The sequence below is a fragment of the Mytilus californianus genome, unplaced genomic scaffold (assembly GCF_021869535.1).
Source record: "Mytilus californianus isolate M0D057914Y unplaced genomic scaffold, xbMytCali1.0.p SCAF_15, whole genome shotgun sequence".
Classification (NCBI taxonomy): Eukaryota; Metazoa; Mollusca; class Bivalvia; order Mytilida; family Mytilidae; genus Mytilus; species Mytilus californianus.
The window spans coordinates 5,057,659-5,083,126 of NW_026262637.1; the positions used below are offsets into that span (position 1 = coordinate 5,057,659).

The following is a 25,468-nucleotide window of genomic DNA, read 5'->3' on the forward strand; positions in this document are numbered from 1 at the left end:
AAGCAAGTGCTAATTATTTTTAAAAAGTGCTCTCATTTTAAATAGATATATTTAAGAATATTTGTTTTTCAATCCTTTTACTATCAGCATTACACATGGTCTCTGTCAATCTGTACTTTGTTGTCTATTGTTTTAATAATGTTGTCAATTAATAAAAAGGTTATAGCATTAAGTTTTTATTGAAAAATAATTCAACTGCAACCCATTCAATGAGATTTTTCTGTGAAATGAAATAATTAACTTACATGATTGACATGACACTATGAAGAGATTAGGATGAATGATAATAGATACATTCCATTTTCTGCAGAAAAAGGAGAAGTACTCTGATCAATCATCAGTATTTTCCAAACCTCCCTTATATAGGAGGGGAGATAACTCCAGCAGTTACCCAGACAAGGTATTCCTCCAGAATCACAGATTTGATTGGATGACTGTACACTGTGCTATAAATAATGAATGTTATAACATGTATTACACTTTCAGGATTTCCATTGCAGTGTGACACATTAACTAATTTATAAGAATCTTTGTTTGCAGCATTTGTCTACTAGTTGTAATTTGTTTGTGAATAGAAAATCTAGATAAAAAACTACAAGTGGTTCTTTTGGTCTTGTTGCCTGCCATCTTATCAAAACTAGAAAGCTTGAACTTTTATGGAAATGGAAAAAAAGTCCTTTAGAATTTTCAATGATACCCCTTAAGCATAATAGATATAATAGAATTTAAAGAAAAAAATCAGTAAGCAGCCTCTGAACCTTGATTTTTATCCTAGTGCAATATGAAATATATATATGTTTGTGGAATACTTAACAATAGTGTGTTTTGTCAGAAAAAAATGAACAAATTGTACTTGAAATTTGTAGAATTTATTTGACCTTCAGATGATTTATTTGGCAAATGAAATTTTTCCATCAGTTTCCCACTAGATGTCAATTTTCTCCTCATTGAAATTGGTTAAAATGTATTTGGTAATGTGATTATTAATTATCTTTTAAGAAAATATCGTGTTCCTGAAATGTGTATACAGTTAATATTTAAGAAAATGTTTAGTCTCAATGTTTGCATGCAAAAGCCTGCATTTTTGAAATCAGATTTGCCACTATTTCTTAGCACTGCATGATAAATTATAGAAAAATCCCTTGTATGTTTTAGAATCCCTGCATGCTCCTTAATATTTAACAGTGATTCATGTAAAACTACTAAGTAAGTCCTATTCACCAGCATATGACTTTTAACTCCTTTTTTAAAATGGATCTTTATTTACTGAACATTACTACAAAATTGATCTTATGACCGTAATCCAACACAATTATCAGTAGAAAAAAGTAGACTAGGAACAGATGAATATGATAAAAAACTAAGCAGTACTTCATCATTTCATTGGCAGAAAAAACACAGGACTGGCCGTCACAAAGAAAAAATCAGTGCCAATCCGATCTTCCTAACAGAAAGCAATGAATACAGTCCCTCTCAACCAAACACTGATAGGCCACCTAAGGTATCGCTGTGTTCTATAGTCTTCCTGTCACTAATAATTAGTTTATAGTTCTTGCATGATCCTCTCTTTCTTGTTCTGCTTTGATATAATAACAAGCCTTGTCAGTTCTTGTTTTATTTGTTTGTATTTTTGTCTGTTATTTTCCCCAACTTTGATATGTAACCATCTGCTGTTTGAAATTATTCATGTACATATAGCAATATATCTATAATGTAGCTTTTTAACATAGTGCAAAATGTACCCAGCATTCTATTTCATTTTTGTCTCGCTACAGTGAAAGTTGGGAATTCTTATTTTGTCTTCCCTAATATAATCATATATTGTAAATGGATGCATCAGACATGTAAAAAAAATTCATCAAAGATACCAGCCTTATAAATTTGGACGGCAGACATACATTTAGTCTACAAAAGACTCATCAGTGAAACTCTAATAAAAAAAGTAAAAAGACAAAAAGTCCAAAGTTAAAATGCATTCAGAATTCTGAAAGGTTTTGCCAAAAGTGAATATTCTTAATACGATGAGTTTATTTTTAAACTTCCACTGTACCTCCTGTGTGTTTTTATTTTTAGTCTCTTGAATATTATCCATTTGTAGATGTGATTAGATTTGTCAGATATACCCATAGGTATTTAACTATAACTTGATAGTAACCAGTAGTACAGTATCCTGTGTTGTCACTGTACATAGTATACCTGTAACACTTCTATAGTGTATATAGTAGCTTTATTACTCTGTGCATTCACTCTGCTATCACTATTTCAGCTCAGATTGTGTCAATTTTATAGATTTAATGTTAGAATATAATAAATAGCAGAATATGTCTTTCAGCTTTAGGTCACACATCCGTTCCTGAAGGAGCATTAATAAATAATCTAAAAGACTTTGTGCAAACAATTATGAATATAATATAATGAAATTGAATAGGTATCTAGCTTTAGCTTTCGGTTGATCAAATGAAAACATAACATTCTGTGTATAATGACATGTTTAGCTCATTGAAATCAACTGTGTAAAACATAGGTAAATGGATCTTGTGTCTTGGAGTATTTTTTATTAAATCGGCCTTGAATCCCCCGAGTTAAATTGTAACCCTGGTAACCCCTGTTGGCTCCCATTACATATCACAACATCCAAGGACTATCATTCAGAGACTAATCACAACAAAATATCAGATCCAAAGGAATTAGAAGTTCGGGCCATAGAAATTGTATATCACAATTCATAAAACAGAAAGATAAGATTTCTGTTCACTATCGTAAATGTCAGTAGAACAAGATTTTGATTTTGCTTTAGATCATCAAATCTCACTGATGAATAATTGATTGAACTATATAAATTGTTACGATGTTTATTCAGCTTTGTCAAACATATAGGTGATACTGGATTGTATACAGAACTAATCCACTATGGATGAATTTAGGGTTAATTACCGGCTATTTTATATTTTGTCTAGTTATTGTTTTATTTCTGTAAAATTAGTGAATGGTGTAATTTAGCTGTTGTTTTAATACTGATGAAACTGCATGCAATTGTACTAGTACTTCAATGTAGCTTATTGTGTTTATAGCTTTTGTAATTTATTTATATTTCAAAATCCGAAATATTTATAATTCCCAGTAGATCAATGTGACAATTCTCTTATATTTTGAATCTTTTTTTTCAGCAACAAGAAAGACATAAGAGGGATAGAGAGGAGCAGCTTAGACAGAGGGCAGAGGAGGATGATCGAAGGAGACAGAGGGAGCGTGATGAACAAGAAATGAGGGAATTAGAACAATTAGAACAGGAGAGAAGACAGAGGGAGTCTCGGGATAGGGAGGAACAGAGGAAACGGGACCAGGAAGCAGAGGAATGGATGAAGAAAATGGAGGTTGAGAAACGGCAAAGGGAGTCTGAAGAACATAGAGTTAGAGACGAACAGCAGAGGAAGGAAAGGGAAGAAAGAGAAAGACGAGACAAGGAAAGGCATGAACAGGAAAGAAGAGCAAGAGACGAAAAAGATAGAATGGAAATGGATGTTCAGCTTGCAGAGGAGAGAATGAAAAAAGATGAATTACTTAAGAAGTTAAGAATGATTGATGAAGGACAGAACAAACGGGAAGAAAAGAAAACAACAACAGGAGGAAATGAATTGTTTTTTGTTACTTCTAATAAACAGAGGCGTGACAGCGATGCGGGGTCTGCCACGTCAAGTAAGAAAAGTAGTTATTCATTCACTAAACCTGTTGAAAATATGCATCACGGTAAACCTGCAAGGGAAGACGTTACAGTTCCTTACATAGAACGTCAGAAAAAGCAGCAAAATTCACCTCCTGTGGGTGGCTACCAGCCATCATTTGGGATGAGTAGCGGGATAACTGGAGGTGGTAAAAAGACTAAAAAATCTACTGGGCAGGTGATCTTTGATGATTATGACAAAGATGACAAAGCTAAGAAACCACCACTAAACAAAAAAGCGGACTTAATGTCAGAACTGTTTGGAAATCAGGCGAGTAAACCAACAAAGTCCACTGATTTAGATAGTAGTGAGGATGTTTTCAAACCGCCTGTAAGGACAACTAAAACAACCGCAACAAAAACATCAGGTTTTCCCTGGGATGATGATAGCAAAAAATCAACTACAACAATATCAAAAAATGAACGAGCATCGTCATTGTTTGGAGGTGGTGGCAGTGGTATATTAGACGATAATGAATCATCTGTGTTCGATTCAACGAAAATGTTGCCAAAGAGAGGCAGGCAACCAAACACAACATTTCAGTCAAAGCCAGCTGTTTCTGCAATAGACCATTCCCATTTCGATGATGATATTGAAGAAGTTATTTTGTAGTGACTAGGTTCTCAATGAAATAGAAAAATTCAGGGAAATATTATAGCTAGAGTGTTGATGCAAGTTTGAAAAAGTTTAAATTCAAGAAGATTTCTTGAGAGTATGATGTACCTTTCCAACAAATCAGACTTGTCATTCACAAGGAAACAGAAAAAGCAGTCATCTGACAGTGACCTGAAATGGTGTATAGAGCATGACTCATAACAAGCATTATTAAACCAAGATCTACTAGAGAAAGGCCAAAATGTGACAATGAGAAATTTGTGCATTCATAAACTAGGTTAATGTGTGGTAAAATTTCTGACAGCATAAATTTGTTTTCATTAGAAAGTAAGAAAATAACAACATGACCATCATGTTGATTAAAATTTATTACAATCATGTAGGTACAAATTTCGATTTCGAGTACATACATTTTGTAGCTAAATTTGTACATATATTACATGTTGGAGGAATTTGTCTCAGTAGACAGTATATATATGATAGCTACTTTTTGCCACTGAAAATTATCACATGTTTTTAAAATGTATGAGGGATAATCATTGTATTATCAGAATGATAACCCTGATTAATTTGAATGAGAAACTTTAAGATCATGCTAAATTTTTGAAATAATTATGAGAGTGATCAGCATGATGGAAACAAATGATAACAATAATTCACAATCTAACGTCATAGACATGCACACAGTAGATATGTTATTCAAATAAACACCACTTTAGGAATGTTTTTTACCAATTTGATTTTTCAAAGGTTAATCATGTTAATAGGTCAGAAAGTCGGCCGAATAAATAAGTGAAAATCAAATCAGAAGCAAGCTTTTTTGGAAAACAATGACTATAAGCTCTGTTGGAAATTTCTGAAATTTGCCTTACTGTGGACTTAGTTTTGTTTGTCACTCACTTTAAATAATCTTGGTTTATGGGAAAAATATCTTTTTTATGGAGTTATAAATTTGCTGTGTGAGACTCTGTGTATTTAAAAAATTAACAGTATAAGCATAGCATTTGGTCAGGTGTGGTCTTGTGAAATCATGATGGCCACAGATATTGTTTCCTATGATTACAGGTGCCATCATCATGATTTCACTGTACCCTTATTTGAAGTTATAAGTACTGGTATGAAATAAATATATTAACAATGGGATTTTTAAAGAGCCAAAAAGTTCAAAAATAAATTTGCATAGGAAGAAGTGAGATGGAATGATTTTCCTCCATGTGTATTTATGTGTAGCGATCACCTGACCTATATCTTGTACATGAACTTTCTTCTTACAGAACGGAATAATTACTGGTACTTTCTGCAATGCAATGCCATAGTTTATAATGTATACATAATTTTAACAATTCTGCAATTTCCTGTGAAAGTAATGACATATTTTTGGCTTGAAAATTCTTCAGACAAACAGATACATTATACAGATTTCAAATAGTGGTAATTTATAAGATGAAACTTGACAAAGTACTGGTATCATTCTTAGATAAGGAAAAACTAACTATTTCTATTTCTAGGTGGAGCTTATACTGGTACTAGCACAAAAATATAAAAAAGTTTATAGTAGCTTTTAATAAATATATATAGTAGCAAAATCAAATATAGCAGTGACTGTAATTGTGCCAATTATAAAAGTGATAGTCATATATATAATAACTACAGTAATAGTAATAGAATGTATGTACATGTAATAATGCTGGAGTTTGTTGATATAATTAGACAAGTCTTGTCATTCGACTTACTTAAACATAAATAAGTAAAACATATTAACCTAGATTGAGAAATTCTTATACACTTATTCAATGTATAGGAATAAAAAAATTAAATGTTGGTGCTCTCATTTAAGGATTTCAGAAAAAAGATTATTTTTTATGGATAAAAAGCTCAAATTATCTTATCAGAAATGGCATTGTAATACTGTGCTTCATACATTTTATAGGAACAAAAATTGTAAACATTCTACTTAAAAACAAGACTTTTTACAATATAATGTAACTTAAGTTGTAGCTTTTGATAAACATTTAGTGGTGCTACAGTTTTATTTGAAGCTTGCTTCCTTGTGAAGATTATCTGTATATCTAAGTGCTATGGAATAAAATTGCAGCAAGTTTGTAATGAACAATTATTTATTTATTTACTCTTGTTAAATTATGTTTGTTTATTTTGATTTTGTTGTCATGGTGTATGTCTGTATTGATTGAAATTAGTGAATTGTCTCCCCTTCCATACAGATATTTTTTTTTGAAATTATGAAAGTGATTAATAAAACTTGATCTTACTTATAATTTCTAACATCAACAAATTTTCCAATGTATTGTTAATATAATTAAGAAAGATATATCAGAAGGAATATATCTATTCTAAGGGGAGATAATTACACGTTAAAAGTTCACAAATTAGGAGCTGTAAATTATCTGTTCTGGATCTATTAAAATCAGCATATTATATGTATGACACCTGCAGTTTTTAATTGACAGTTTATAAAAAAAAAATCATCTTGTAAAAATTGATTCTTCATTGAAGGATATTTCTAGTTTATTGACAAATGCACATTACAATACATGAAGGAAAAAACTGAAATGACTTATTGATTTTGCTTTCAAAAGAAAAATCTGTATTTAATATTGATTTATAATCTGAAGTAAAAAATAGACAACTGTTTTACACTGTTATAAGTTTCAACATGTTTACAGTCAAAATAAAAATCCAATTTGATTTGAAGTCTGCCTAGATAATTTACAGTACCTAACTGACATTTACTTTCTTTCATGTGTACACATTGTTTTTAAGTTAATGACCTGTTTTATTTATGTAAATATGTAACGTCTGTGATATAGAAAGGGATTCCGTCCTGATTTGTCTTTGCCATATTGTCATGACATTAATCAATGTTCCTATTTGTTCAATTTTAATTATTTTTTTTATGATCTTGTTAAACTTTTATCTGCTTATTTTTTGTATGTTACGTCCAGAACAAATCTTAATTGCAATAATATCTCACAGCGGGTTTGAAGATCTGAATGTTATAAATTGTTCTATCATTTCATCATCTTAAGTTGAAATTGTTTTAAATTTTTATGTGTTTTAAATCGCCATGTCTCCAACTCGAAATTGTGTTTAAAACTGTAAAAATTATACACGACTTAATTTTCCAGAGGTTTTTATGACAAAATATTACTTCTATTTCCAAAAGCACAACTAATGACCCATGTTATCACTTCGAATATAAATTTAACCATTTCTTAAAGGTAGATTTTGAAGTGTTATAAGCGACTGAAATCACAATTTTGTTTTTATTTAACTCATATAGTCTTTATAGCATCAAAAATTGAATTTTTATGACTCAATATCACAAAAAAATGTAAATATGAAATTTTGAATTGCATTTATGTGTGCCTCATTATGCACATGTGGAGGGTAAATACACTTTTAATATACCTTAATACACATTTTGTAATCCTTGAGAATCATAGTATGCTTTAAAGAACATTTAGAAAGATTCTATAGTAAATTGTCACTTCTTGTGTGTTTTATGCTAAAGTATCTGATGATGCCCTACAAATGAGGAGGCATGCTATTCATTTATCAATCAAATTAACATCATTTCAGAAGGATTGAAGAATTTGACTTTTTTTTAAACAAAATAAAAAAATATATATTGTAATTTAAGACTGTCTTTGTCCATTGCCTGTAGTCAATCTGCAGTACATTAGAACATTTATCAAGATATATGTTTTGGTAATAAAGTAATGTAGAATTAACCTTTATAGTCAATTAAAAAAAAAATATTCCAAACTTTAATTAACTAGCTTATTTCATTTATAAAACTTTTTAGTGTGCCTAAATATGATAAATAGTGCAAGGAAAATTTGAAATCACATAAACAACATATTATCAGATGGCATTGCAATTCTTTTTACTTGAATACTTACTGGGTTGGAGGGGGGAGAGGGGGTTATAACTTAAAACTACATACAAAGTCTTTAGTGAAAGTCATATTTCACCAACAATAACTTTAAATATTTTATATGAATAAATCAGATTGAATGTTAACGAGATTTAGTGACATTTTTGTCCAAGTCTAGTTATGTTGAGACACAATCAACCTCAAACATATCCAGATATTTTACAATGATGTTTTATATTTTTGTACATGTTTTATATGTGTATGTGAGTAGAGTCATTACACAATCTACAAAGGACCAACATTTTCATTGTCTAACATCATAACGATAATCATGACATTATGAAGATATATAATAAAACAACAAATTAATTTATTTAGTGTTTTTCTTTTTTGACCTTTATTGCCAGAGGCAAGAGCAGGACTAGTTACAACTTTACTACATATGCTAATAATTTTTATGCCCCCGCCATAGCGGTGGGGGCATTAAGTTTTACCCTTGTCCGTCTGTACGTACGTACGTACGTCCGTCCGTACGTCCCAAAATTGGTTTCCGTTCTCTAACTTCAGTTTGCCTCAACCAAATGTAATGAAACTTATACACAATGCTTATTACCACAAAACACAGATCAAGTTTGAATTTTGGTGGCGTCACTTTAACCGTTCTAGAGTTATGCCCCTTTATAAATGGAAAAATTGCAAAATTTTTAGTTTCCGTTCTCTTACTTAAGTTTGCCTCAACCAAATGTTATGAAACTTATACACAAGGCTTATTATCACAAAACACAGATCAAGTTTGAATTTTGGTGGCGTCACTTTAACCGTTCTAGAGTTATGCCCCTTTATGAATGGAAAAATTGCAAAATTTTTAGTTTTCGTCCTCTAACTTAAGTTTGCCTCAACCAAATGTTATGAAACTTATATATAATGTTTATTATCACAAAAAACAAATCGAGTTTGAATTTTGGTGGCGTCACTTTAACCATTCTAGAATTATGCCCCTTTATAAATGGAAAAAATTGCAAAATTTTTATTTTCTTCTAAATATCAAGTTATTTTTAAAATTGGAGTTATCTTCCTTTGTCCATGATTATAGTTGAATCAACTACAATCAATGCTTTATACAATGCAATGTTTAATTTTGACTTCCACTGATAAAACACAGATCAAGTTGAATTTGGGTAGTGTCACTTTAACCATTATTGAGTTATGCCCCTTTATGAATAGAAAAATTGCTGAATTTTTAGTTTCTGTTCTCTACTTAAGTTAGCCTCAACCAAATGTTATGAGACTTACACACAAAACTCAGATCAAGTTCAAATTTGGGTAGCGTCACTTTTACTGTTCTTCAGTTATGTCCCTTTATAACTATATGATATGCAAGCGGGGGCATCATCTGTGTCCACATGTGGACACTATCCACATTTATTTGTTCTTGCCTCAATCTGAAACATATATTATAGGGTACCTAGTTTGAGTGATCTTTAATGCCTACAGTTTACCTCCAAAGATTAAAGATAAACACCTCTTACTTTGGACAGATTTGGAACATTTTTGTTGTTGAATGTTATTGAGAGTATGTATTTTGTCATCTGCAATCAGTCTTCACGATAAACTTTTGAATCTACAGGCCCAAAGCTGAATTTTACAAATTTTTTAGTTAGATTCTATTGGCCTGTAGAGTTGATTTTTACAGGCCCAACCGCAATTTTACAAGCCTGGGCTGGTGGGCCTGTGGTTGAATGCGATGACTGTGCAATTCAAACAATTTTTCTTCACCATTATTCAATCATTGCAATTAGGATATAATTGAGTTTTTTTGTTATTTTCCAAAATTTTCATAACATTTTACAGTTTTTTTTTTAGCTCCCTTGCCCAAAGGGCCAAGTGAGCTTTTCTCATCACTTGGCGTCCGTGGTCCGTCGTTGTCGTCGTTAACTTTTACAAAAATCATCTCTGAAACTACTGGGCCAAATTTAACCAAACTTGGCCACAATCATTATTGGGGTATTTAGTTTTAAAAATGTCCGATTACCCCGCCAGCCAGCCAAGATGGACGACATGGCTAAAAATAGAACATAGGGATAAAATGCAAGTTTTGTCTATTATTTTAAAAACTGTTATAAATAGAGAAAATCTGACAGGGGCAAAAACGTTCAGAATGTTGGGCTCTACCAATTGTTATTGTGTCAAAACTGTCAGACGACTTCTATAAATAGGAGTTATTTTTTTCTTCATTTTTACCTTTTATCTTAAAAACTATAGATAGAAACTTTAAAATGCAAAAATGATCAGCAAAACAAGTTCTACAAATAAGTCTACATGGTCGAAATCTTCAGTCGATTTTACCAATTTTTTGCGTTTTTGCCTTACAACTTAAAAATTGTAATAGATAGGTAGAAACTTTAATAAGCAAAAATGATCAGCAAGACAAGATCTACAATTAAAACATATGGAGGAATTCGTCTGACATCTCCTTATAGGAATTATTGCCCTTTAATAAAGATTTTAACCTTCTTTTTTTTTTGCTTTTTGCCTTATATGATAAAAATTATATTACATAGACACCTTGAATCACAAAAATGATCAGCAAGGCAATAATCAAATTTTGTCGCAACAGTTAGTAGTCTGTCACGCTTTATAAGAGCATGGAAGTATTATACTGATAGGAACTCCAACAAACCGACTTCAAACGTTTATAGTGCGATGCTGCAAAATCGTTAAGTATCTGTTAATTAACTCGACATGGCATATAGATGCATTGGTACATCGTGATTGTTCATATTTACGGAACATACCGAAATAACCGGATGTGTACTTAATTGTCAAGGAAATGACATACTAAATGACAAATATGTCAATTTTGACGATTTTTGCTGCGTTAAAACAAATAAAAAGAAATAAAAGAAAACCCTTTGACTGTTTTCACAAAAAAAAAACTGAAGAGTAAAAATACTCTCAAGCCATGAACATTTCAGTTTTAGTTACAATCAATTTAAATAGTAAGATTTTTATTTATGAGAGCTAGGCCGTTGGCTAAACATGCATAACTGTTATAATATACATGTATGATTGGCTCGAAAATCATAAAAAGGGCTTTGATCGGCAAAAAATATAATATTTTGGCATAATGAAATAGCGCATGGGCAATCATATCATATCTATTTTATTTAAATATTAGCATGAATAACAATAAATTCCTTGTGTGAAGAAAAAACCGGTTGTAATCTGCATCTGAGGTTTATTGCTAAATTTGACAAATATTTTGATTAATTGTTTACTGAAAGTCAAATGGCAAATATTTCATGCAATTCAACAAGAAACAAGTCATTCCTAAAAAAAATTCTGTCAGCCGTCAGATCGAGCAATCCCGAACTAGGTTGAAGGTTGAAAGTTGTTTTTAACTTTTGAATTATTATAAAAGGTGTAACAATTCATCTGTCTCGCAACCTGATACATGCTACATTGTATGTAGAGGTCATCATGTGCATGTAATTATTAAATTCTTTTAGTTCTTAAAACATATTTGATAAATTCGTTAATAACATTTTTCTACACTGAGACGATAGCGATAACCATAAATATTCTTGTAACATTCAATAAAAATTTACAACTTAACTTAAATTTCAGTGATCCTTCGCCATCTTACACACTACACGCGCATCACATTATTTTCTGCAAACACCCAACTTCAGGTACATGTAATTTTTAATATCGGATATTTCCCGATTTCAAAGTTCCAATGACTAAAACATATTAAACAAAACTGAAAATAATCTTGCCCTCTTTCCGAATGCAGTTAATTTTCTTTTGTCATTCTGTTAAACATGGACTGATTTTTTAGATCTTTTCAGCTTTTGCCTTCATTTATTGAACGGAAACAAGTGTAGTTATTCATGTGGCGATTCACAAATAACCACGGGAGTTTCCTTTGGTAGGTAGAGAAGACACTCAATACCAAATCACGTGATAAGACCAGCTTCGGTAAACAGAATAGGCGAAGGCGGCATCGCAGATACCCAACAAAGGAGTTATCACGTACTTGACAAAAACAGTCGGAACTTTTTATTTTCCTAAAGAAATCAGTGGGATGCGAATTTGCTAATTTTTCGATGGAGTTCCAGTCAATATAATACTTCCATGATGAGAGTGATTGCCCTTAAATGAAGATTTTTTTTTACCCTCTTTTGTGCTTTGAGCAAAACTAAAGAAGACTGAGAGGAACTGAACAGACTAAATGATCAGCAAAACAAGATCAACAAAATAGAGATTTTTTTCATGAATTCTATTCTCATCTACACTGGTTTGAGAGTGTTCTTTGTTGAATATGCACATAGACTAGTTTCAAATAAAAAAAAAAGTGGTAGTCTGGCAGTTTTCTCATTGAAATACCTGTTTGCTAAAGGCAGAGGTATATATCTGTTTACTGTAAATTCAGAAATTATTGCGATGTTTTTATTTTTGCGAAAAATGCGACAACGTTATTATCGCAATAATTTAAACTCGCATTTTGAATTTTTTTATATGAAATGAACAGGATATTTCTAAATATCGCAAAAATTTAAATCGCATTTTAATCTAAAATGACAAAATCGCAATAATAAATGCACGCAATAATTTCTGACTTTACAGTATTAAAGATCAGTAAAATGTAATTTACACAAAAAACCCTACACATCATAAAAATCTTGCCACAGAGTTGCACCACCTCGGAGATCTCATGGTAGTGAGGTCACCTCAAGTGTGGGAAGTCCCTGCCAGGTCAACCTACAGACTTGAAAATTTTTATTTGCTGCTTTTCTGCTTAAAATGAGACATTTGAAAGCAAGAGCAAAGATTGGTCAACTCAAGAGTCAGAAACATATATAAGGAAAGGGTGGCTGTTACCTTGTGAACTAGCTTGTTTAAAACCTTGGCTCAGCATGTTGGATGATTACAAAGCAGGGTTCATATTCATATCACATTCACATATTCTCATCCTGAATGGCATTTAATTTGCCACTTGACGTGCCAAGCGGCCATCCATCATCATCATCATAATTTATACTTAATTATATCTGGCATTCTGGCTTCAGTGCTATAAAGTTAAATCAATAACAATAAAACCATTTAAGCTAAGAAGTTTTTTATCTAATATGAGGATTATGTATTCATCATTTAAATGACTAAGATAAAATTGGACACAACCACTGACAACCTTTCCCAACACTGGAGAGATACATTATACGTGGTGGAAAACAAAAGGTATTATTAAAAATAAGTACAGAGAAAAGCACTTATCTCTAAAAAATTGTATAATAGATAAAAAGAACAACCACAACAGTTATTAACAATATCAAAGAATGCTAGTAGTTTCTGAAAGCAAGCTCCTACTTCACCTACTGATATGTGATCATGCTCCTACACTTATGAGGATGGCAGACTAGATTTCCGACAGCAGTATCATAAAATGAACAGGAAGACAAAATTTTGTGTAATGCCCAGAATAAATGTGTAAAGATGACACGATCCATTTGTAACCTTTATCAGTACGTCTATTTAGTCAAAGAAAGGATTTGTAGAACAATTCCTATTAAAATTGTGCCTCTGTTGTCATGCTTAGCATACCCACTTTCAATTCAAAGTATCAAAAAACATGAAGTAGGAGTCTTAAAAGAACCAAAGCACACACACATTTCAACTCATCATCGTTGGGCTTCTGACCAAATAGTTTTGTGAAGAAATTTTTAATAGTCATTCAACAGTAAAAATTCCAAAGTATCAACAAACAGTAAGTATGTACATGTCAGTTTGGCATGTTTCATCATACCTTGACATCATTTTCATGGTTCATTGGTCAATGTTAAGTTTTTGTGTTTTGGTCTGGGTTTTTTTAAATACTATAAGCCATAGGTCAACTACATTTGGTGTATGGAATGATTGTAAGGTTTACATGTCTGTCAGGGTTCATCTGACATTGACCTCATTTTCATGGTTCATTGGTCAAAATTTGTTTTCCAGGTTAAGTCTGTTTCTTAGATAGTATCCTATAAGCACTAGGTCAACTATATTTGGTGCATAAAATGATTGTGAGGTGTACATGTTTGTGGGACATGTTTCATTTGACCTTGACCTCTTTGTAATGGTTTATTGGTCAATGTTAACTTTTCTTAGTTAAGTTTGTTTCGTAGATACTATAGGCAATAGGTTAACTATATTTGGAATGATTGTAAGGTGTACATCTGTCTGGCATGTATAATCAGACATTGACCTCATTTTCATGGTTCATAGGTCATTGATGTTATAAGCAAAAAGTCAACTATATTTGGTGTATGGAATGATTGTAAGATATACATGTCTGTCTGGCTGGGTTTATTTGAACTTGACTTTATTGCCATCTTAATCATTGATAATGTTAAGTTAGTGATACTAGTAGTAAAACCTTTATTTTTTAGACTGTTAACATTGATTAAATCATGGTCAGTAAAGCAGGCACATTTCAGCGTGTACAATCTTGTTTACTAGAATTTGGTTAATACAACTACTGTTGGACTGCTAGACCCTGAAGGTATCATCAACCCAGTAGTGAGTGCTTCAGCACTTACATGATTTATAACATACCTTTCTCAAACTTCCTTTGATATAAAAAACGTATAGTTCCAACTTCCTAAAGCAGTGTTGACCCTCAGTGGATTGGGCTATACTTTGTATGTCTCTATTGGTGATATAACTTCTCATGCTTTAAAGTATATATACATTATTGGCTTTCAAGTGTTTGTATTTGAGTGTACCTGATGAAGGTAAATCCAGACAAGTGTTTTGGAGGCATTAAATTATATAGAGTGTTATTTTCATTTTCTAGCACTTAGCCCAATACAACTGCTAATGGACTACTAGTCCCTGTTGTTGTCATCAGCAGTGTAGTAAGTGCTTTGGCAAAAATGAAATGCAAAATTTTCCTTGTACAATGAGTGTTGTAAAATTTCAAAATATCTGCAAAAAGGAAGTGGCAGCAAGGCAGATATAAAAATTGATCACTCACTAAAACTGAACATATCAAGCTGAAAAAAAAAATTATTTATTCCCTTCAGTATGAGCCAAGAAAAATTTGACGAAAAGTTTTCTTATACAATGAACGCTGTCAAATTTCAAACTATCGGCAAACAGAAAGTTGTTGGAGGTGGATGTGAAAATAGCTTAATCGCTACAACTTAACATTATGAAACTGCAGACCAAATATTAAATCATTCTCATCAATAGGAGCAATGAAAAGTTTGACAAAAATTTTCCTTGTACAATGATGTTATAAAATTTCAAACTATAAGCAAACAGGATGTGAATGCACAGCTGATGTAAAAATTGCATACTCCCTACAACTTAACATTATCAATCTGCAGATTAGATATAAACCATTCCCTTTGATAGAAACCAAGAAAAGTTTAATCAAAATTATCCTTGTACAATGAGTGTTGTAAAATTTCAAACAATTAGCAAACAGGAAGTGGTTGCAAGGTGGATGTAAAAATTGCTTACTCCCTACAACTCAACATTATCAATCTGCAGACCAAATATATAATCATTTCCATCCATAGAAGCCAAGAAAACTTTGATAAAAGTGTTCTACCCTAGGTCTTACTGACGGATGAATAGAGGGATGGAGTGGAGCGGATACTAGATTTGCATTCAAGTTCGGTAAAAATATTAAGATACTTATGTCCAACTCACTCTGACAGGGAAAGTTGACCTCGGATGAATTTGGTTCTCCTTTTTAGGGTTTGAGAGTTCCAGATGAAGGTATATACAGAAAATGCTATGCATGGACCAAATTTCCAAGTTTACTTTCATTTTCTTCCACTTGGTCTATACCACACTATAACATATTTTGATCTGAGCATTCCAGAAGAATTTAATTCAGAAAAGTGCTTCAGTAATTATTTTTTTTTTTAATAGTAAATTTGTTGGATCATTTTATACAAATAAGAACTTAATCTCTTTGGACAGGTCACTGGGAAAATGAAACATAAAATGTTTACTATATTTAAAAGCATTTATATATAAATAACAATTGTATCTAACTAGTCAATAACAAAACGAGTATAGAATTCAAACATTGTCAATCAGAAAGCATGCATTGTTTCTACAACTACAGTGGTGAGACTACAAAACTTTATAGAGTAAGTTTCATGTCCACTGACAGTTGATAAATACACGAATATGCATATCATATCAAGACACAAACTTACTGAGTAACATCAGATTATTTAACCAATTAACAATGGCTAACATACATTTTTGTTCATTTTTTAAATAATAGTCAAAGGGAGATAATCATATTTACATTTGACAGCAATGTTAAAATTGTCAAAATAAAATCCTATCCCATAGGAATAAAATAGAAATAAAACATGTTGATAATATAACTCTTTGCATTATTTTCTCTACAACAAAAACCTCATATTGATATGTATTTTCAGATAGTTTCTTTCTGGCATTTCCATTTTTTGGAATCTCATTCATTCTATATATCAGCTCAGTTAACCATATGTATCCCTCCTGTCTCTGACTAGAATAAATCTTATAATTTACACTCAATTTTTCCTGAAATCTTCAACCATGATATTTCTTCTCAAAACAATCAATGGCACATGGATTCTTTGAACACAAGTCTTTGGGGGCACTAACCACATCATTCTATAAACATTTTTATTCTGTATATAACAGAATTACAAACTAAAACCCAACATCCAATACCAAGTCCTCCTGTAAAAAATAGCAATAAAATACATCAGAGACAATTCATTTAACATGTGAGAACCAATATTACCAAGGGTACTCTAAGAACAGGGAAGATAGAGAGAATGAATAAATACACTTATACATGCAGCTGATAGACAACAGTTACAACTTTTCCATTTTTTTTTCTATTTATATCATGGTTTATATATATTTATATAAATCAGCATGCTTTAAATAGACATTTGAGCTCAATTTTCCTCAATTTTCATTAAATCACTGATGATTGAGGAAATAATTGTAGTTATTTATAATTAGTCACATATTATTTGTTTTACATTTAAGAATTATTAAATTACACACTAGAATTTTTATGTCATTAAAAAAGAAAGATAAACCTTGCCTGCATATCATTTCAAAATTATTGGAGAAACATATTTTGTGTGATTCCATATTTCTGCAATCTGGAGTTAAATTTTAAATTAAATATTCCAAACACTTGGCAAGCCTTGAACTTTAAATTTGAAAGGAGAAATATCACCTTACTCTATGTAGTGGCAGAAGCTATATCTATGTTGTAAATGTACCCAATAAACAAGTTGAAATGCTATCATTTTATTTATCTGCTTGATACACAAGTCAGTATTGCTAAATGTACCCCATATGGCATTAAGAATATTAAGTTTCATAAATCCTTGTTTTAAAGAAGTGATACCATCATGAACATCTTTATTCTTTTGTCTTTATTGATTTCTTTCTCACTGGCAACCATACCACATCTCCTTATAATAAAATGCTTCGCTGGGGCGCAGCTTGATACGACCGCAGAGGTCGAACCCTGAACAGTTGGGGCAAGTATGGACACAAAATTCAAGCTTGATACAGCTATGACTTTGGATTGTCATTAAATATTTGACACAGCATAGGTTTCTGACACAGGATGAATGTGGTGTAAGAACTGGAAAAAATTTAATTTACCTATTATGGTGGAATATCCATAAACTAAATTGTTTGTTAATTTCAATATATCAAAGAATATGTAGAATTCAATGTTTGATGTAATGTAATAAAGTTGAAATTTGGACCGTTTTTGTTCAATGTGGACAAATTTGGTAACATGTATAAATAATCAAAAATCTAAATACATGGGAGCCCATTTAAATACATCATAAAGGTATTAAAATAGAAAGTGACATCATAGTCATGGCTAAAAATAAACAAAAATCCTTAATCAGCAACATTTAAAGTAATATCTAAAAATAAAATTCCTTTGTAACCATAAAAGCCCATTTAAATACATCATAAAGATATTAAAATAGAAAATGACATCATAGTCATGGCTAAACATAGCAAAATCCTTAATCAGCATCATTTAACAGTAATATCTAAAAATAAAAATTTCTTTGCAACCATAAAAGTAAAATAGAAAATGACATCATAATCATAGCTAAAAATAAACAAAAGTTTTTTTATTGGCAAATTTTAAATGGAGTTTATTATACTAAAACAATAAATTTGCAACCATAAACATGATAAAACCCCATTTAAACACATCATAAAAGTATTAAATAATTCATCTACATCATAAGCTATAAAAATAGAAAATGACTTCATAGTCAAGGCTAAAGGTAAACAAAAAACCTTCATCAGCAAAATTTTATATTGGCAAATTTCCAATGAAGTTTATTACACTAAAATTGTTGGCAAATTTCCAATGCATTTATTAACAATAAAGTTATTGGCAAATTTCCAATTTACATAATTTAAAAGCAGTGTAGATGAGATATTTAAATGAGTTTGAATTACCAACCTTACACTGCTTTTAAATAATGTTCTTTACTCAATTATTTGTCTATTAAAATGGAAACCCTTGTTTTTTAACCTTTTTTCCCCTTATTCCTTAAACATTAGAGCCATAACCCCCCCCCCCCCCCCCTCCCCAAAGCCAATTATTACTTTCCAATGTAACTTAAATTTCCAATATACATAATTTTAAATTTCAATTCCTCATGATATATAACCGTATCATTATTATTTTCTTTCATATATAAATCTGAAACAACCATCTTTAAATGGAAAATTTTAAAGAAAAAAAAAGGAAAAAAAAAAATCCTACCTCCCACACATTTTTTCAACCCCCTTTTGATTCATCATCCCCCACCTCAATCACAACCTTCAATTTGTGGTATGGTACATTGCAATACAATTTCACAGAGATCCATACACTTGAACACAAGTTTTTGTTGCAAACTAAAAAAATCCTTATTTTTGACCAATATTTGGCCCCTTATTCATAAATGTTTGAGCAATTAACCCCAAAACTCAATTCCTACTTTCTCTTCGTGATAAAAAATAACTAACTTAAAATGTAAATTTTAAACAAAAAAAAAAGGAAAAAAAAAAATTACCCCTTTTTTGACCCCCGCCCCCCTTATGATTCATCACCCCCACCCCCCTTTCCCCCCAAACCAAGCTCAATAACAGCCTTGCCTTTGTGGTATGGTACCTTGTAATACAATTTTAGAGAGATCCATACACTTGAACACAAGTTATTGTCTAGAAACTAAAAAATGCTTATTTTAAACCCCTTTTTAGGCCCCTTATTACTAAACGTTTTGGGCAATTACCACAACACTCAATTCCAGCTTTCCCTTTGTGAAATGGAACCTTGTAGTAAAATTTCAGAAAGATCCATACACTTACACACAAGTTATTGTCATGAAACTAGAAAAATGCTTGTTTTTTGCCCCCTTTTGGCCCCTTATTCCTAAAATTTTGAGGCAATTAACCCCAAAATCAATCCCAGCATTGACCCTTTGTGATATGGAATCTTGTGGTACAATGTCAAAGAGATCCATATGCTAACACACAAGTTATGTCTGGAAGTTACAAAAATGCTTATTTTCGGCCCCTAATTCCTTAACTGTTGGTACCATAACCCCCAAAATCAATCCCCACCTTCCTATTGTGGTATTGAACCTTATGGTGAAATTTCATAGAGATCCATTCACTTAAACTAAAGTTAGAGTGCGAAAACCATTGTGTATTCGGACGACGACGCCGGACGACGACGACGCCGGACGACGACGACGACGACGCCAACGTCATACCAATATACGACCTCAAAATTTTTTTGCGGTCGTATAAAAAATGACCTCTCCTTATTTGTATATCTTGTTTGGTAGATGTAGGGAGAAATAGTATCTTTCTTGTCCAATCTAATCTCCCCAGAATATTTCCAATCAAATAATTCAATATAATAGCCATGGAACTTATTATGGCCTCTAACTTTTAACTGTTGACTACACTTTTACCAAAATTCCTTGTTATTTAAAAAATGTGCCTCATGTCATGAATGTACCAGTGGGATATTGTAACTTAAAAAACTGTTGGAAATGCTACTTTTTTTGCCTGTAAAATTTCTTGTGTATGAATGTACCATAAGCACCTGTGGGAAATGCTACTGTTTTGGACTAAAATTTCTTAAGTAGAACATACCTGAAACACCTGTGGGAAATGCTACTATTTATGTCAGTATAATTTCTTGTGTATGAATATACCTGAAACACCTGTTGGGAATGCCACTATTTTTGCCAGTATAGTTTCTTGTGTATGAATATGCCTGAAACACCTGTGGGAAATACTATTTTTGCCAATATAATTTCTTATGTATGAATATACCTGAAACACCTGTGGGAAATACTATTTTTGCCAATATAATTTCTTATAAAATTGAGAATGGAAACGGGGAATGTGTCAAAGAGACAACAACCCGACCAAAGAGCATGAATATACCTGAAACACCTGTGGGAAATGCTACTATTTTCTGTACTGGATAAAACCATTCTGGGTGGAACTGTAGTAATGGTTCTTGTCTGTATGAAATCATTAATGAAATCATTACTAAAGCCTGTAAACAAAATAATGGTGTAAAATAAAATACAGTATAACAATGAATATATCACAAAACATAAATTATTGGTGTCAAATAAAATACAGTACATTTTATAACAAGGAATATATCACAAAACATAAATTATTGGTGTCAAATAAAATACAGTACATCTGATAACAAGGAATCTATCACAAAACATAGAACTTTGGTGTAAAATAAAATACAGTACATATTTGATAACAATGAATATATCAAAAAACACAGAAAAAAAAGAAGTAAAATAATAAAAATACCGAACTCCAAGGAAAATTCAAAAAGGAAAAGTCCCTTAACAATTGGCAAAATCAAAAGCTCAAACACATCAAACGAATGGAAAACAACTGTCATATTCCTGACTTGGTACAGGCATTTTCTTATGTAGAAAATGGTGGATTAAACCTGGTTTTAGAACTTTGCCAGATTAAAAATCAAAATTACTTTTTAACTCTACAATTAATTTATTGTTCTGCAATTAGATTTGATGTCAGTCCTAAATCAATGAATGACAAAAAATCATATGGTGACTTTGCAAAACATTTTTTTGTAAAAAAAAAAAAAAAAAGAATTTGCTGAATTTATGTTGGCCATTTACATGCTTGACTCTGTCATATTCCATACAATGTAAATTTACATATCTCCTGATTTTTGTGTCTTAATCCACCATTTTCTACATAAGGAAATGTCTGTACCAAGTCAGGAACATGACAGTTGTTTTCAATTCGTTTGATGTGTTTGAGCTTTTGATTTTGCCATTTGGTAAGGGACTTTTTAGTTGCAGCTTGATTGACATACCTATACAAAAAAATTACCTCTCCTTTAATTCATTAAAAATGATAAAAAAAAACCTTCAAGTTGTTTGCTCGATGATAATCTCTTCAATTCGTAGACTGATTCTATCAAAGTTTTAACAGATGTTTTATAATAATGAACTCCTAGGAAACACACCAAAGAAAGGCACACTGAAGAATACTTACATGTAAAACATAGATGCCTATTTGTACTGCAAAACCAACCATAGCACATTTGTTGTTTCTATCTGAGGCTGAAATTACACAAAATATAAAACAGTTGTTATTTGAACTGCTAAACGAAACATAGCATATTTACTGTGTCTGTCCAATGCTGAAATTACACAAAACATACAAAACAGTTTGTGATTTGTAATGCTAAACAAATCATATGAAATAAGGATATGTGGTATAATTGCCAATGAGACAACTATCTAATAGAGGCCAAATGACATGCATGTAAGCAAATATAGGTCACTACATCCTTCAACAATTAGCAAAACCAAACCATATAGTCAGATATAAAAGGCTTATGTTAAATTACTTACAAATTTTAGAATTTGAACATTCCTGATGAAAATAAATGCAGAAAAGCCCTTCAGACACACCAAGTGTTGTTTTCATTTTCTAGCAATACCGATGGACTACTAGTCCCTTAGAATATTATCAGCTCAGAGCTCAGTGAATGGTGCTGAATCATTTATAACATACCTTTCTTAAATTCTCCATTCATAAATTTAGAAATTATAAAGAAACTAAAGTTCAAACTCCCTCAGGTAAAAGCAAGAGCTCCTAAATTATGGTCAGCAACATAGTTTTTATAATTGATTAATAAGATACAACATATATCTAAAGATTACAGTAATAAATTTGAAGCTTCTAATCATTTTTTTTTAAAATAAAATCATTGATTACTTTGTTGTTTAACTTGAGTTAACAATTTATCAATTTTCCTCTGTATCTTTGCATGTCTGGCAAACTCATCCACCATATGTACCCCATCTTGTTCTGTCTTCAGATCTTTAATCTGTGATCTTATGTTCAGTTCTGTATCACTTACAGGGTATATCTTCTTACTCAGCTAAAACATAAAAATAATCATATATTCATTTCTGTACAGATCTAACCAAATGTTTGTTAATTCGTGTGGAATGCACATTTTTCACATTGCGATCAGTTTTCTTCTGTCAGCTGAGCTATTCAAAACGTCCATAGTTATTATCTTAAGAATATGGAGTTCAGTCACAGTTGGTTCACGTCTGATCCTTAATTCTTCTATAAATATTTCAGTGGCAGACTAAGAAAATTTACAAAATAAACATATTGTTTGGCAAGCAGCTTGAAAAGGAATATAACCTTTTAAATGCAATAAATGGATGAAGCACCAACTATAGGCAATTTTCATAAAGTTCTTGTATATGAAGTAACAAATTTTGATGAAAATCAGAATGTTATAATGTATGCTCTTGAGTAGCCAGTAATGGAAGTGAAAGAAAATACTTCAGAAAGAGTTGTTAATTTTTCTTTGAAATAACATACAACCAATCTATTAAGTCAATGCTTTCACCACGTTTCTAAAGAAATAAATAGTTGTTGTCTTTGAATTTCTTTACTTATATATATGAAAAATTGCTGTTTCATCAACTTGATAAAATTGTAAAAATGGAGAATTGCTGATGATGAAATTGACTGTTGTGAACAGCCCTGTCTTTAATTTGTGCCTATAACTATACAGATACTGATAGCTATGATACATCTAGCTACTGATAGCAATATCTAAGTATACACATATTGACTCAAACTGCAGATATACATAACTTGTTCAGTTGAATGAAATCAACTATACATATAGGTGTCTACCATTTTCATGATTGGTGAAATGTTAAGGTTCATCATAACAATTGGACAAAAATGGCTGTTTTTACACCAGGAAAATTATTTACAGACAAAACATTTGCAGTTGGATGTACACCTCTGAGGAGCCAAAAATTTCTAGAATTAAACTTTTTTTCTTAACCTGATTTTTGGGTTCATATGACTGTAAGAAATTAATTGGTGAAGAAAAAATCATATGGTGGTGCACTTCTTTTTTTGCTACAGCCCTTTGAAAGTACCCAATTTAAATGATTTTCCCATTTTTCATCAATTTTTACCTATTTTTGGGCTGTTATCATGAAAAAAATTACAGTTTCACAATTAAACTTTTTTTCATACTTTCACTAAAGATGAAGTGGACCAATCTAAATAAATTCAACTTAAAAATACAATAGGTTGGTGTTAAAATTAGAAAGTTTCATAAAATTTTGTTGCTTTTTCCAGTCAAATTGACCATGCTGTCAATTTTGTAAATTTGTGATTTTTCTCTTTTTTTTTTAGAACAAAAAGCATCTTATTTCAACTTCTTTGTTATAATTGATTGAAAAAAAACATATCTAAGAATTCTGAAAAGAAAAAATTGATATGGGATGTATGTATTTTGGTAAAATCATTTCTTTGTACTCCTCACCCATTTTCTCAACATTTTGGCTGATGACACTGACCGGATTGGTTATAAAATTTCAAAATTTTATTACTCAAAAACTACTTATAGTAAATAGATGAATTTTTCACAGAGTTTAGTTTGATTACAATATTTTTTAAATTCATTGATATTTTCCACTTGTATCACATAAGAATACGATCATCCTAAAGGTCTAGCAGCCACTAGTTTATATGTAAAGCTTAAATGCCTTTTGTGTTTCAGAAAGTTAAAATCTTTTTTAGGATTGTTAAAACTTTTCCAACTATTCAAGTTTGTTTGTACCAGAGGTAATTTGTTATGTGTAAAAACAGCCTAAAACATGTGTTATGGTGAACCTCAATATATAAGTTCGTTAAAAAAGATATTTTTTAATCAGAAGAAGAAAAATTGAATGCTATATGGAATGATTCATACTTGTTTAGAAATTATCTGGGTAAAATTCGACATAATATTAAACAAAATCACCAAAATTAGAACTAGTATCAGCAAAAACATTTTTTTTTCAGAGAATTATTCAACGTCAACCACTATCTTGCTTTTGCTCAATGGTTTGTGTTACTTTAAAGCGCTTTGAAGATGGTAAATGATGTGTTACAGACGACTAAAATTTTGTTAGGATTGTTCATTCTCAGAATCATTAAATAGGTTACTCAAATCCAAACTAACAATTTAGAACACAACATATAGCCTGTCTATTAAATATGCACTTTAAATAGACGTCAAATGGACGGTTTTAATATACAATTTTTGAATTTATTCATATTTCCAGGAATATACTTTGCTTTCTTTCAAATCAAATATAGTAGTTTATCAATGTTCAAATCTCATGTTTTCTTTTATTAAGAAGACAAATCAAGGTAACAAACAAAAACTTAGGGAATCCAATGGACCCTATAGGCAAGGACGTATATTAGATAGGGAACGATTCCGGGTGCGTCTGATATCTTATGATATACATGCAAATAAAAGTGTAAGTAAAAAATATATATAAATAGAATAGTTTTGAAAACAAAAATTTACGACAAAAGATATGATTTCAGCTTCCCAATCAGTGTGAACTTTCCATTTCTATGTAGCAACATTTCAGCAGTGCCTGCATGCGGAGTATATATCTCTCAGTTGATACGATATTCTAGGGATTGTATTTCTTATCATGATTTCCTTGATAGAGGGTTGCTGCTCACAAGGAAGCTATTAAACCAAGAGTTCCAAGTGACGAAGTTGAAATCATCCCTTTCACGGTATATTTTACGGATGCCATCACGAGTTCGTTGGCCGTTT

The 25,468-nt window shown here is 31.2% G+C and overlaps 2 protein-coding genes across 2 annotated transcripts in view; one reads left to right on the forward strand and one right to left on the reverse strand.

The window, feature by feature from the left end:
- The window catches only part of LOC127725946 (uncharacterized), an 84,206-nt gene that overhangs the window by 15,928 nt on the left and 42,810 nt on the right, over nt 1-25,468 (forward strand). Inside the window, exons 7-9 of the mRNA XM_052233250.1 lie at nt 3,168-4,333; nt 5,328-5,452; nt 5,846-5,860. Coding sequence (XP_052089210.1) covers nt 3,168-4,333; nt 5,328-5,452; nt 5,846-5,860 — 1,306 coding nt within the window. The remainder of the gene's footprint in view (nt 1-3,167; nt 4,334-5,327; nt 5,453-5,845; nt 5,861-25,468) is intronic.
- LOC127725248 (guided entry of tail-anchored proteins factor 1-like) lies at nt 16,240-24,707 on the reverse strand. The gene is made up of 5 exons (XM_052232117.1): nt 24,602-24,707; nt 22,582-22,747; nt 21,853-21,920; nt 20,740-20,854; nt 16,240-16,971 (listed from the first exon to the last, which is right to left on the reverse strand). The coding sequence occupies exons 1-5, from the start codon at nt 24,680-24,682 to the stop codon at nt 16,898-16,900; spliced, it is 504 nt and encodes a 167-aa protein (XP_052088077.1). The 5' UTR covers nt 24,683-24,707; the 3' UTR covers nt 16,240-16,897.

Bases quoted from the DNA above. Each gene is read 5' to 3' on its own strand.
- LOC127725248 (XM_052232117.1), bottom strand. From the start codon at position 24,682: ATGTTTTTGCTGATACTAGTTCTAATTTTGGTGATTTTGTTTAATATT. The intron at 22,748-24,601 runs GTATGAATCATT...TTTATGTTTTAG, and splicing joins CCCAGATAATTTCTAAACAA to CTGAGTAAGAAGATATACCC. The intron at 20,855-21,852 runs GTAAGTATTCTT...TTTTGTTTACAG, and splicing joins TAGGCATCTATGTTTTACAT to GCTTTAGTAATGATTTCATT.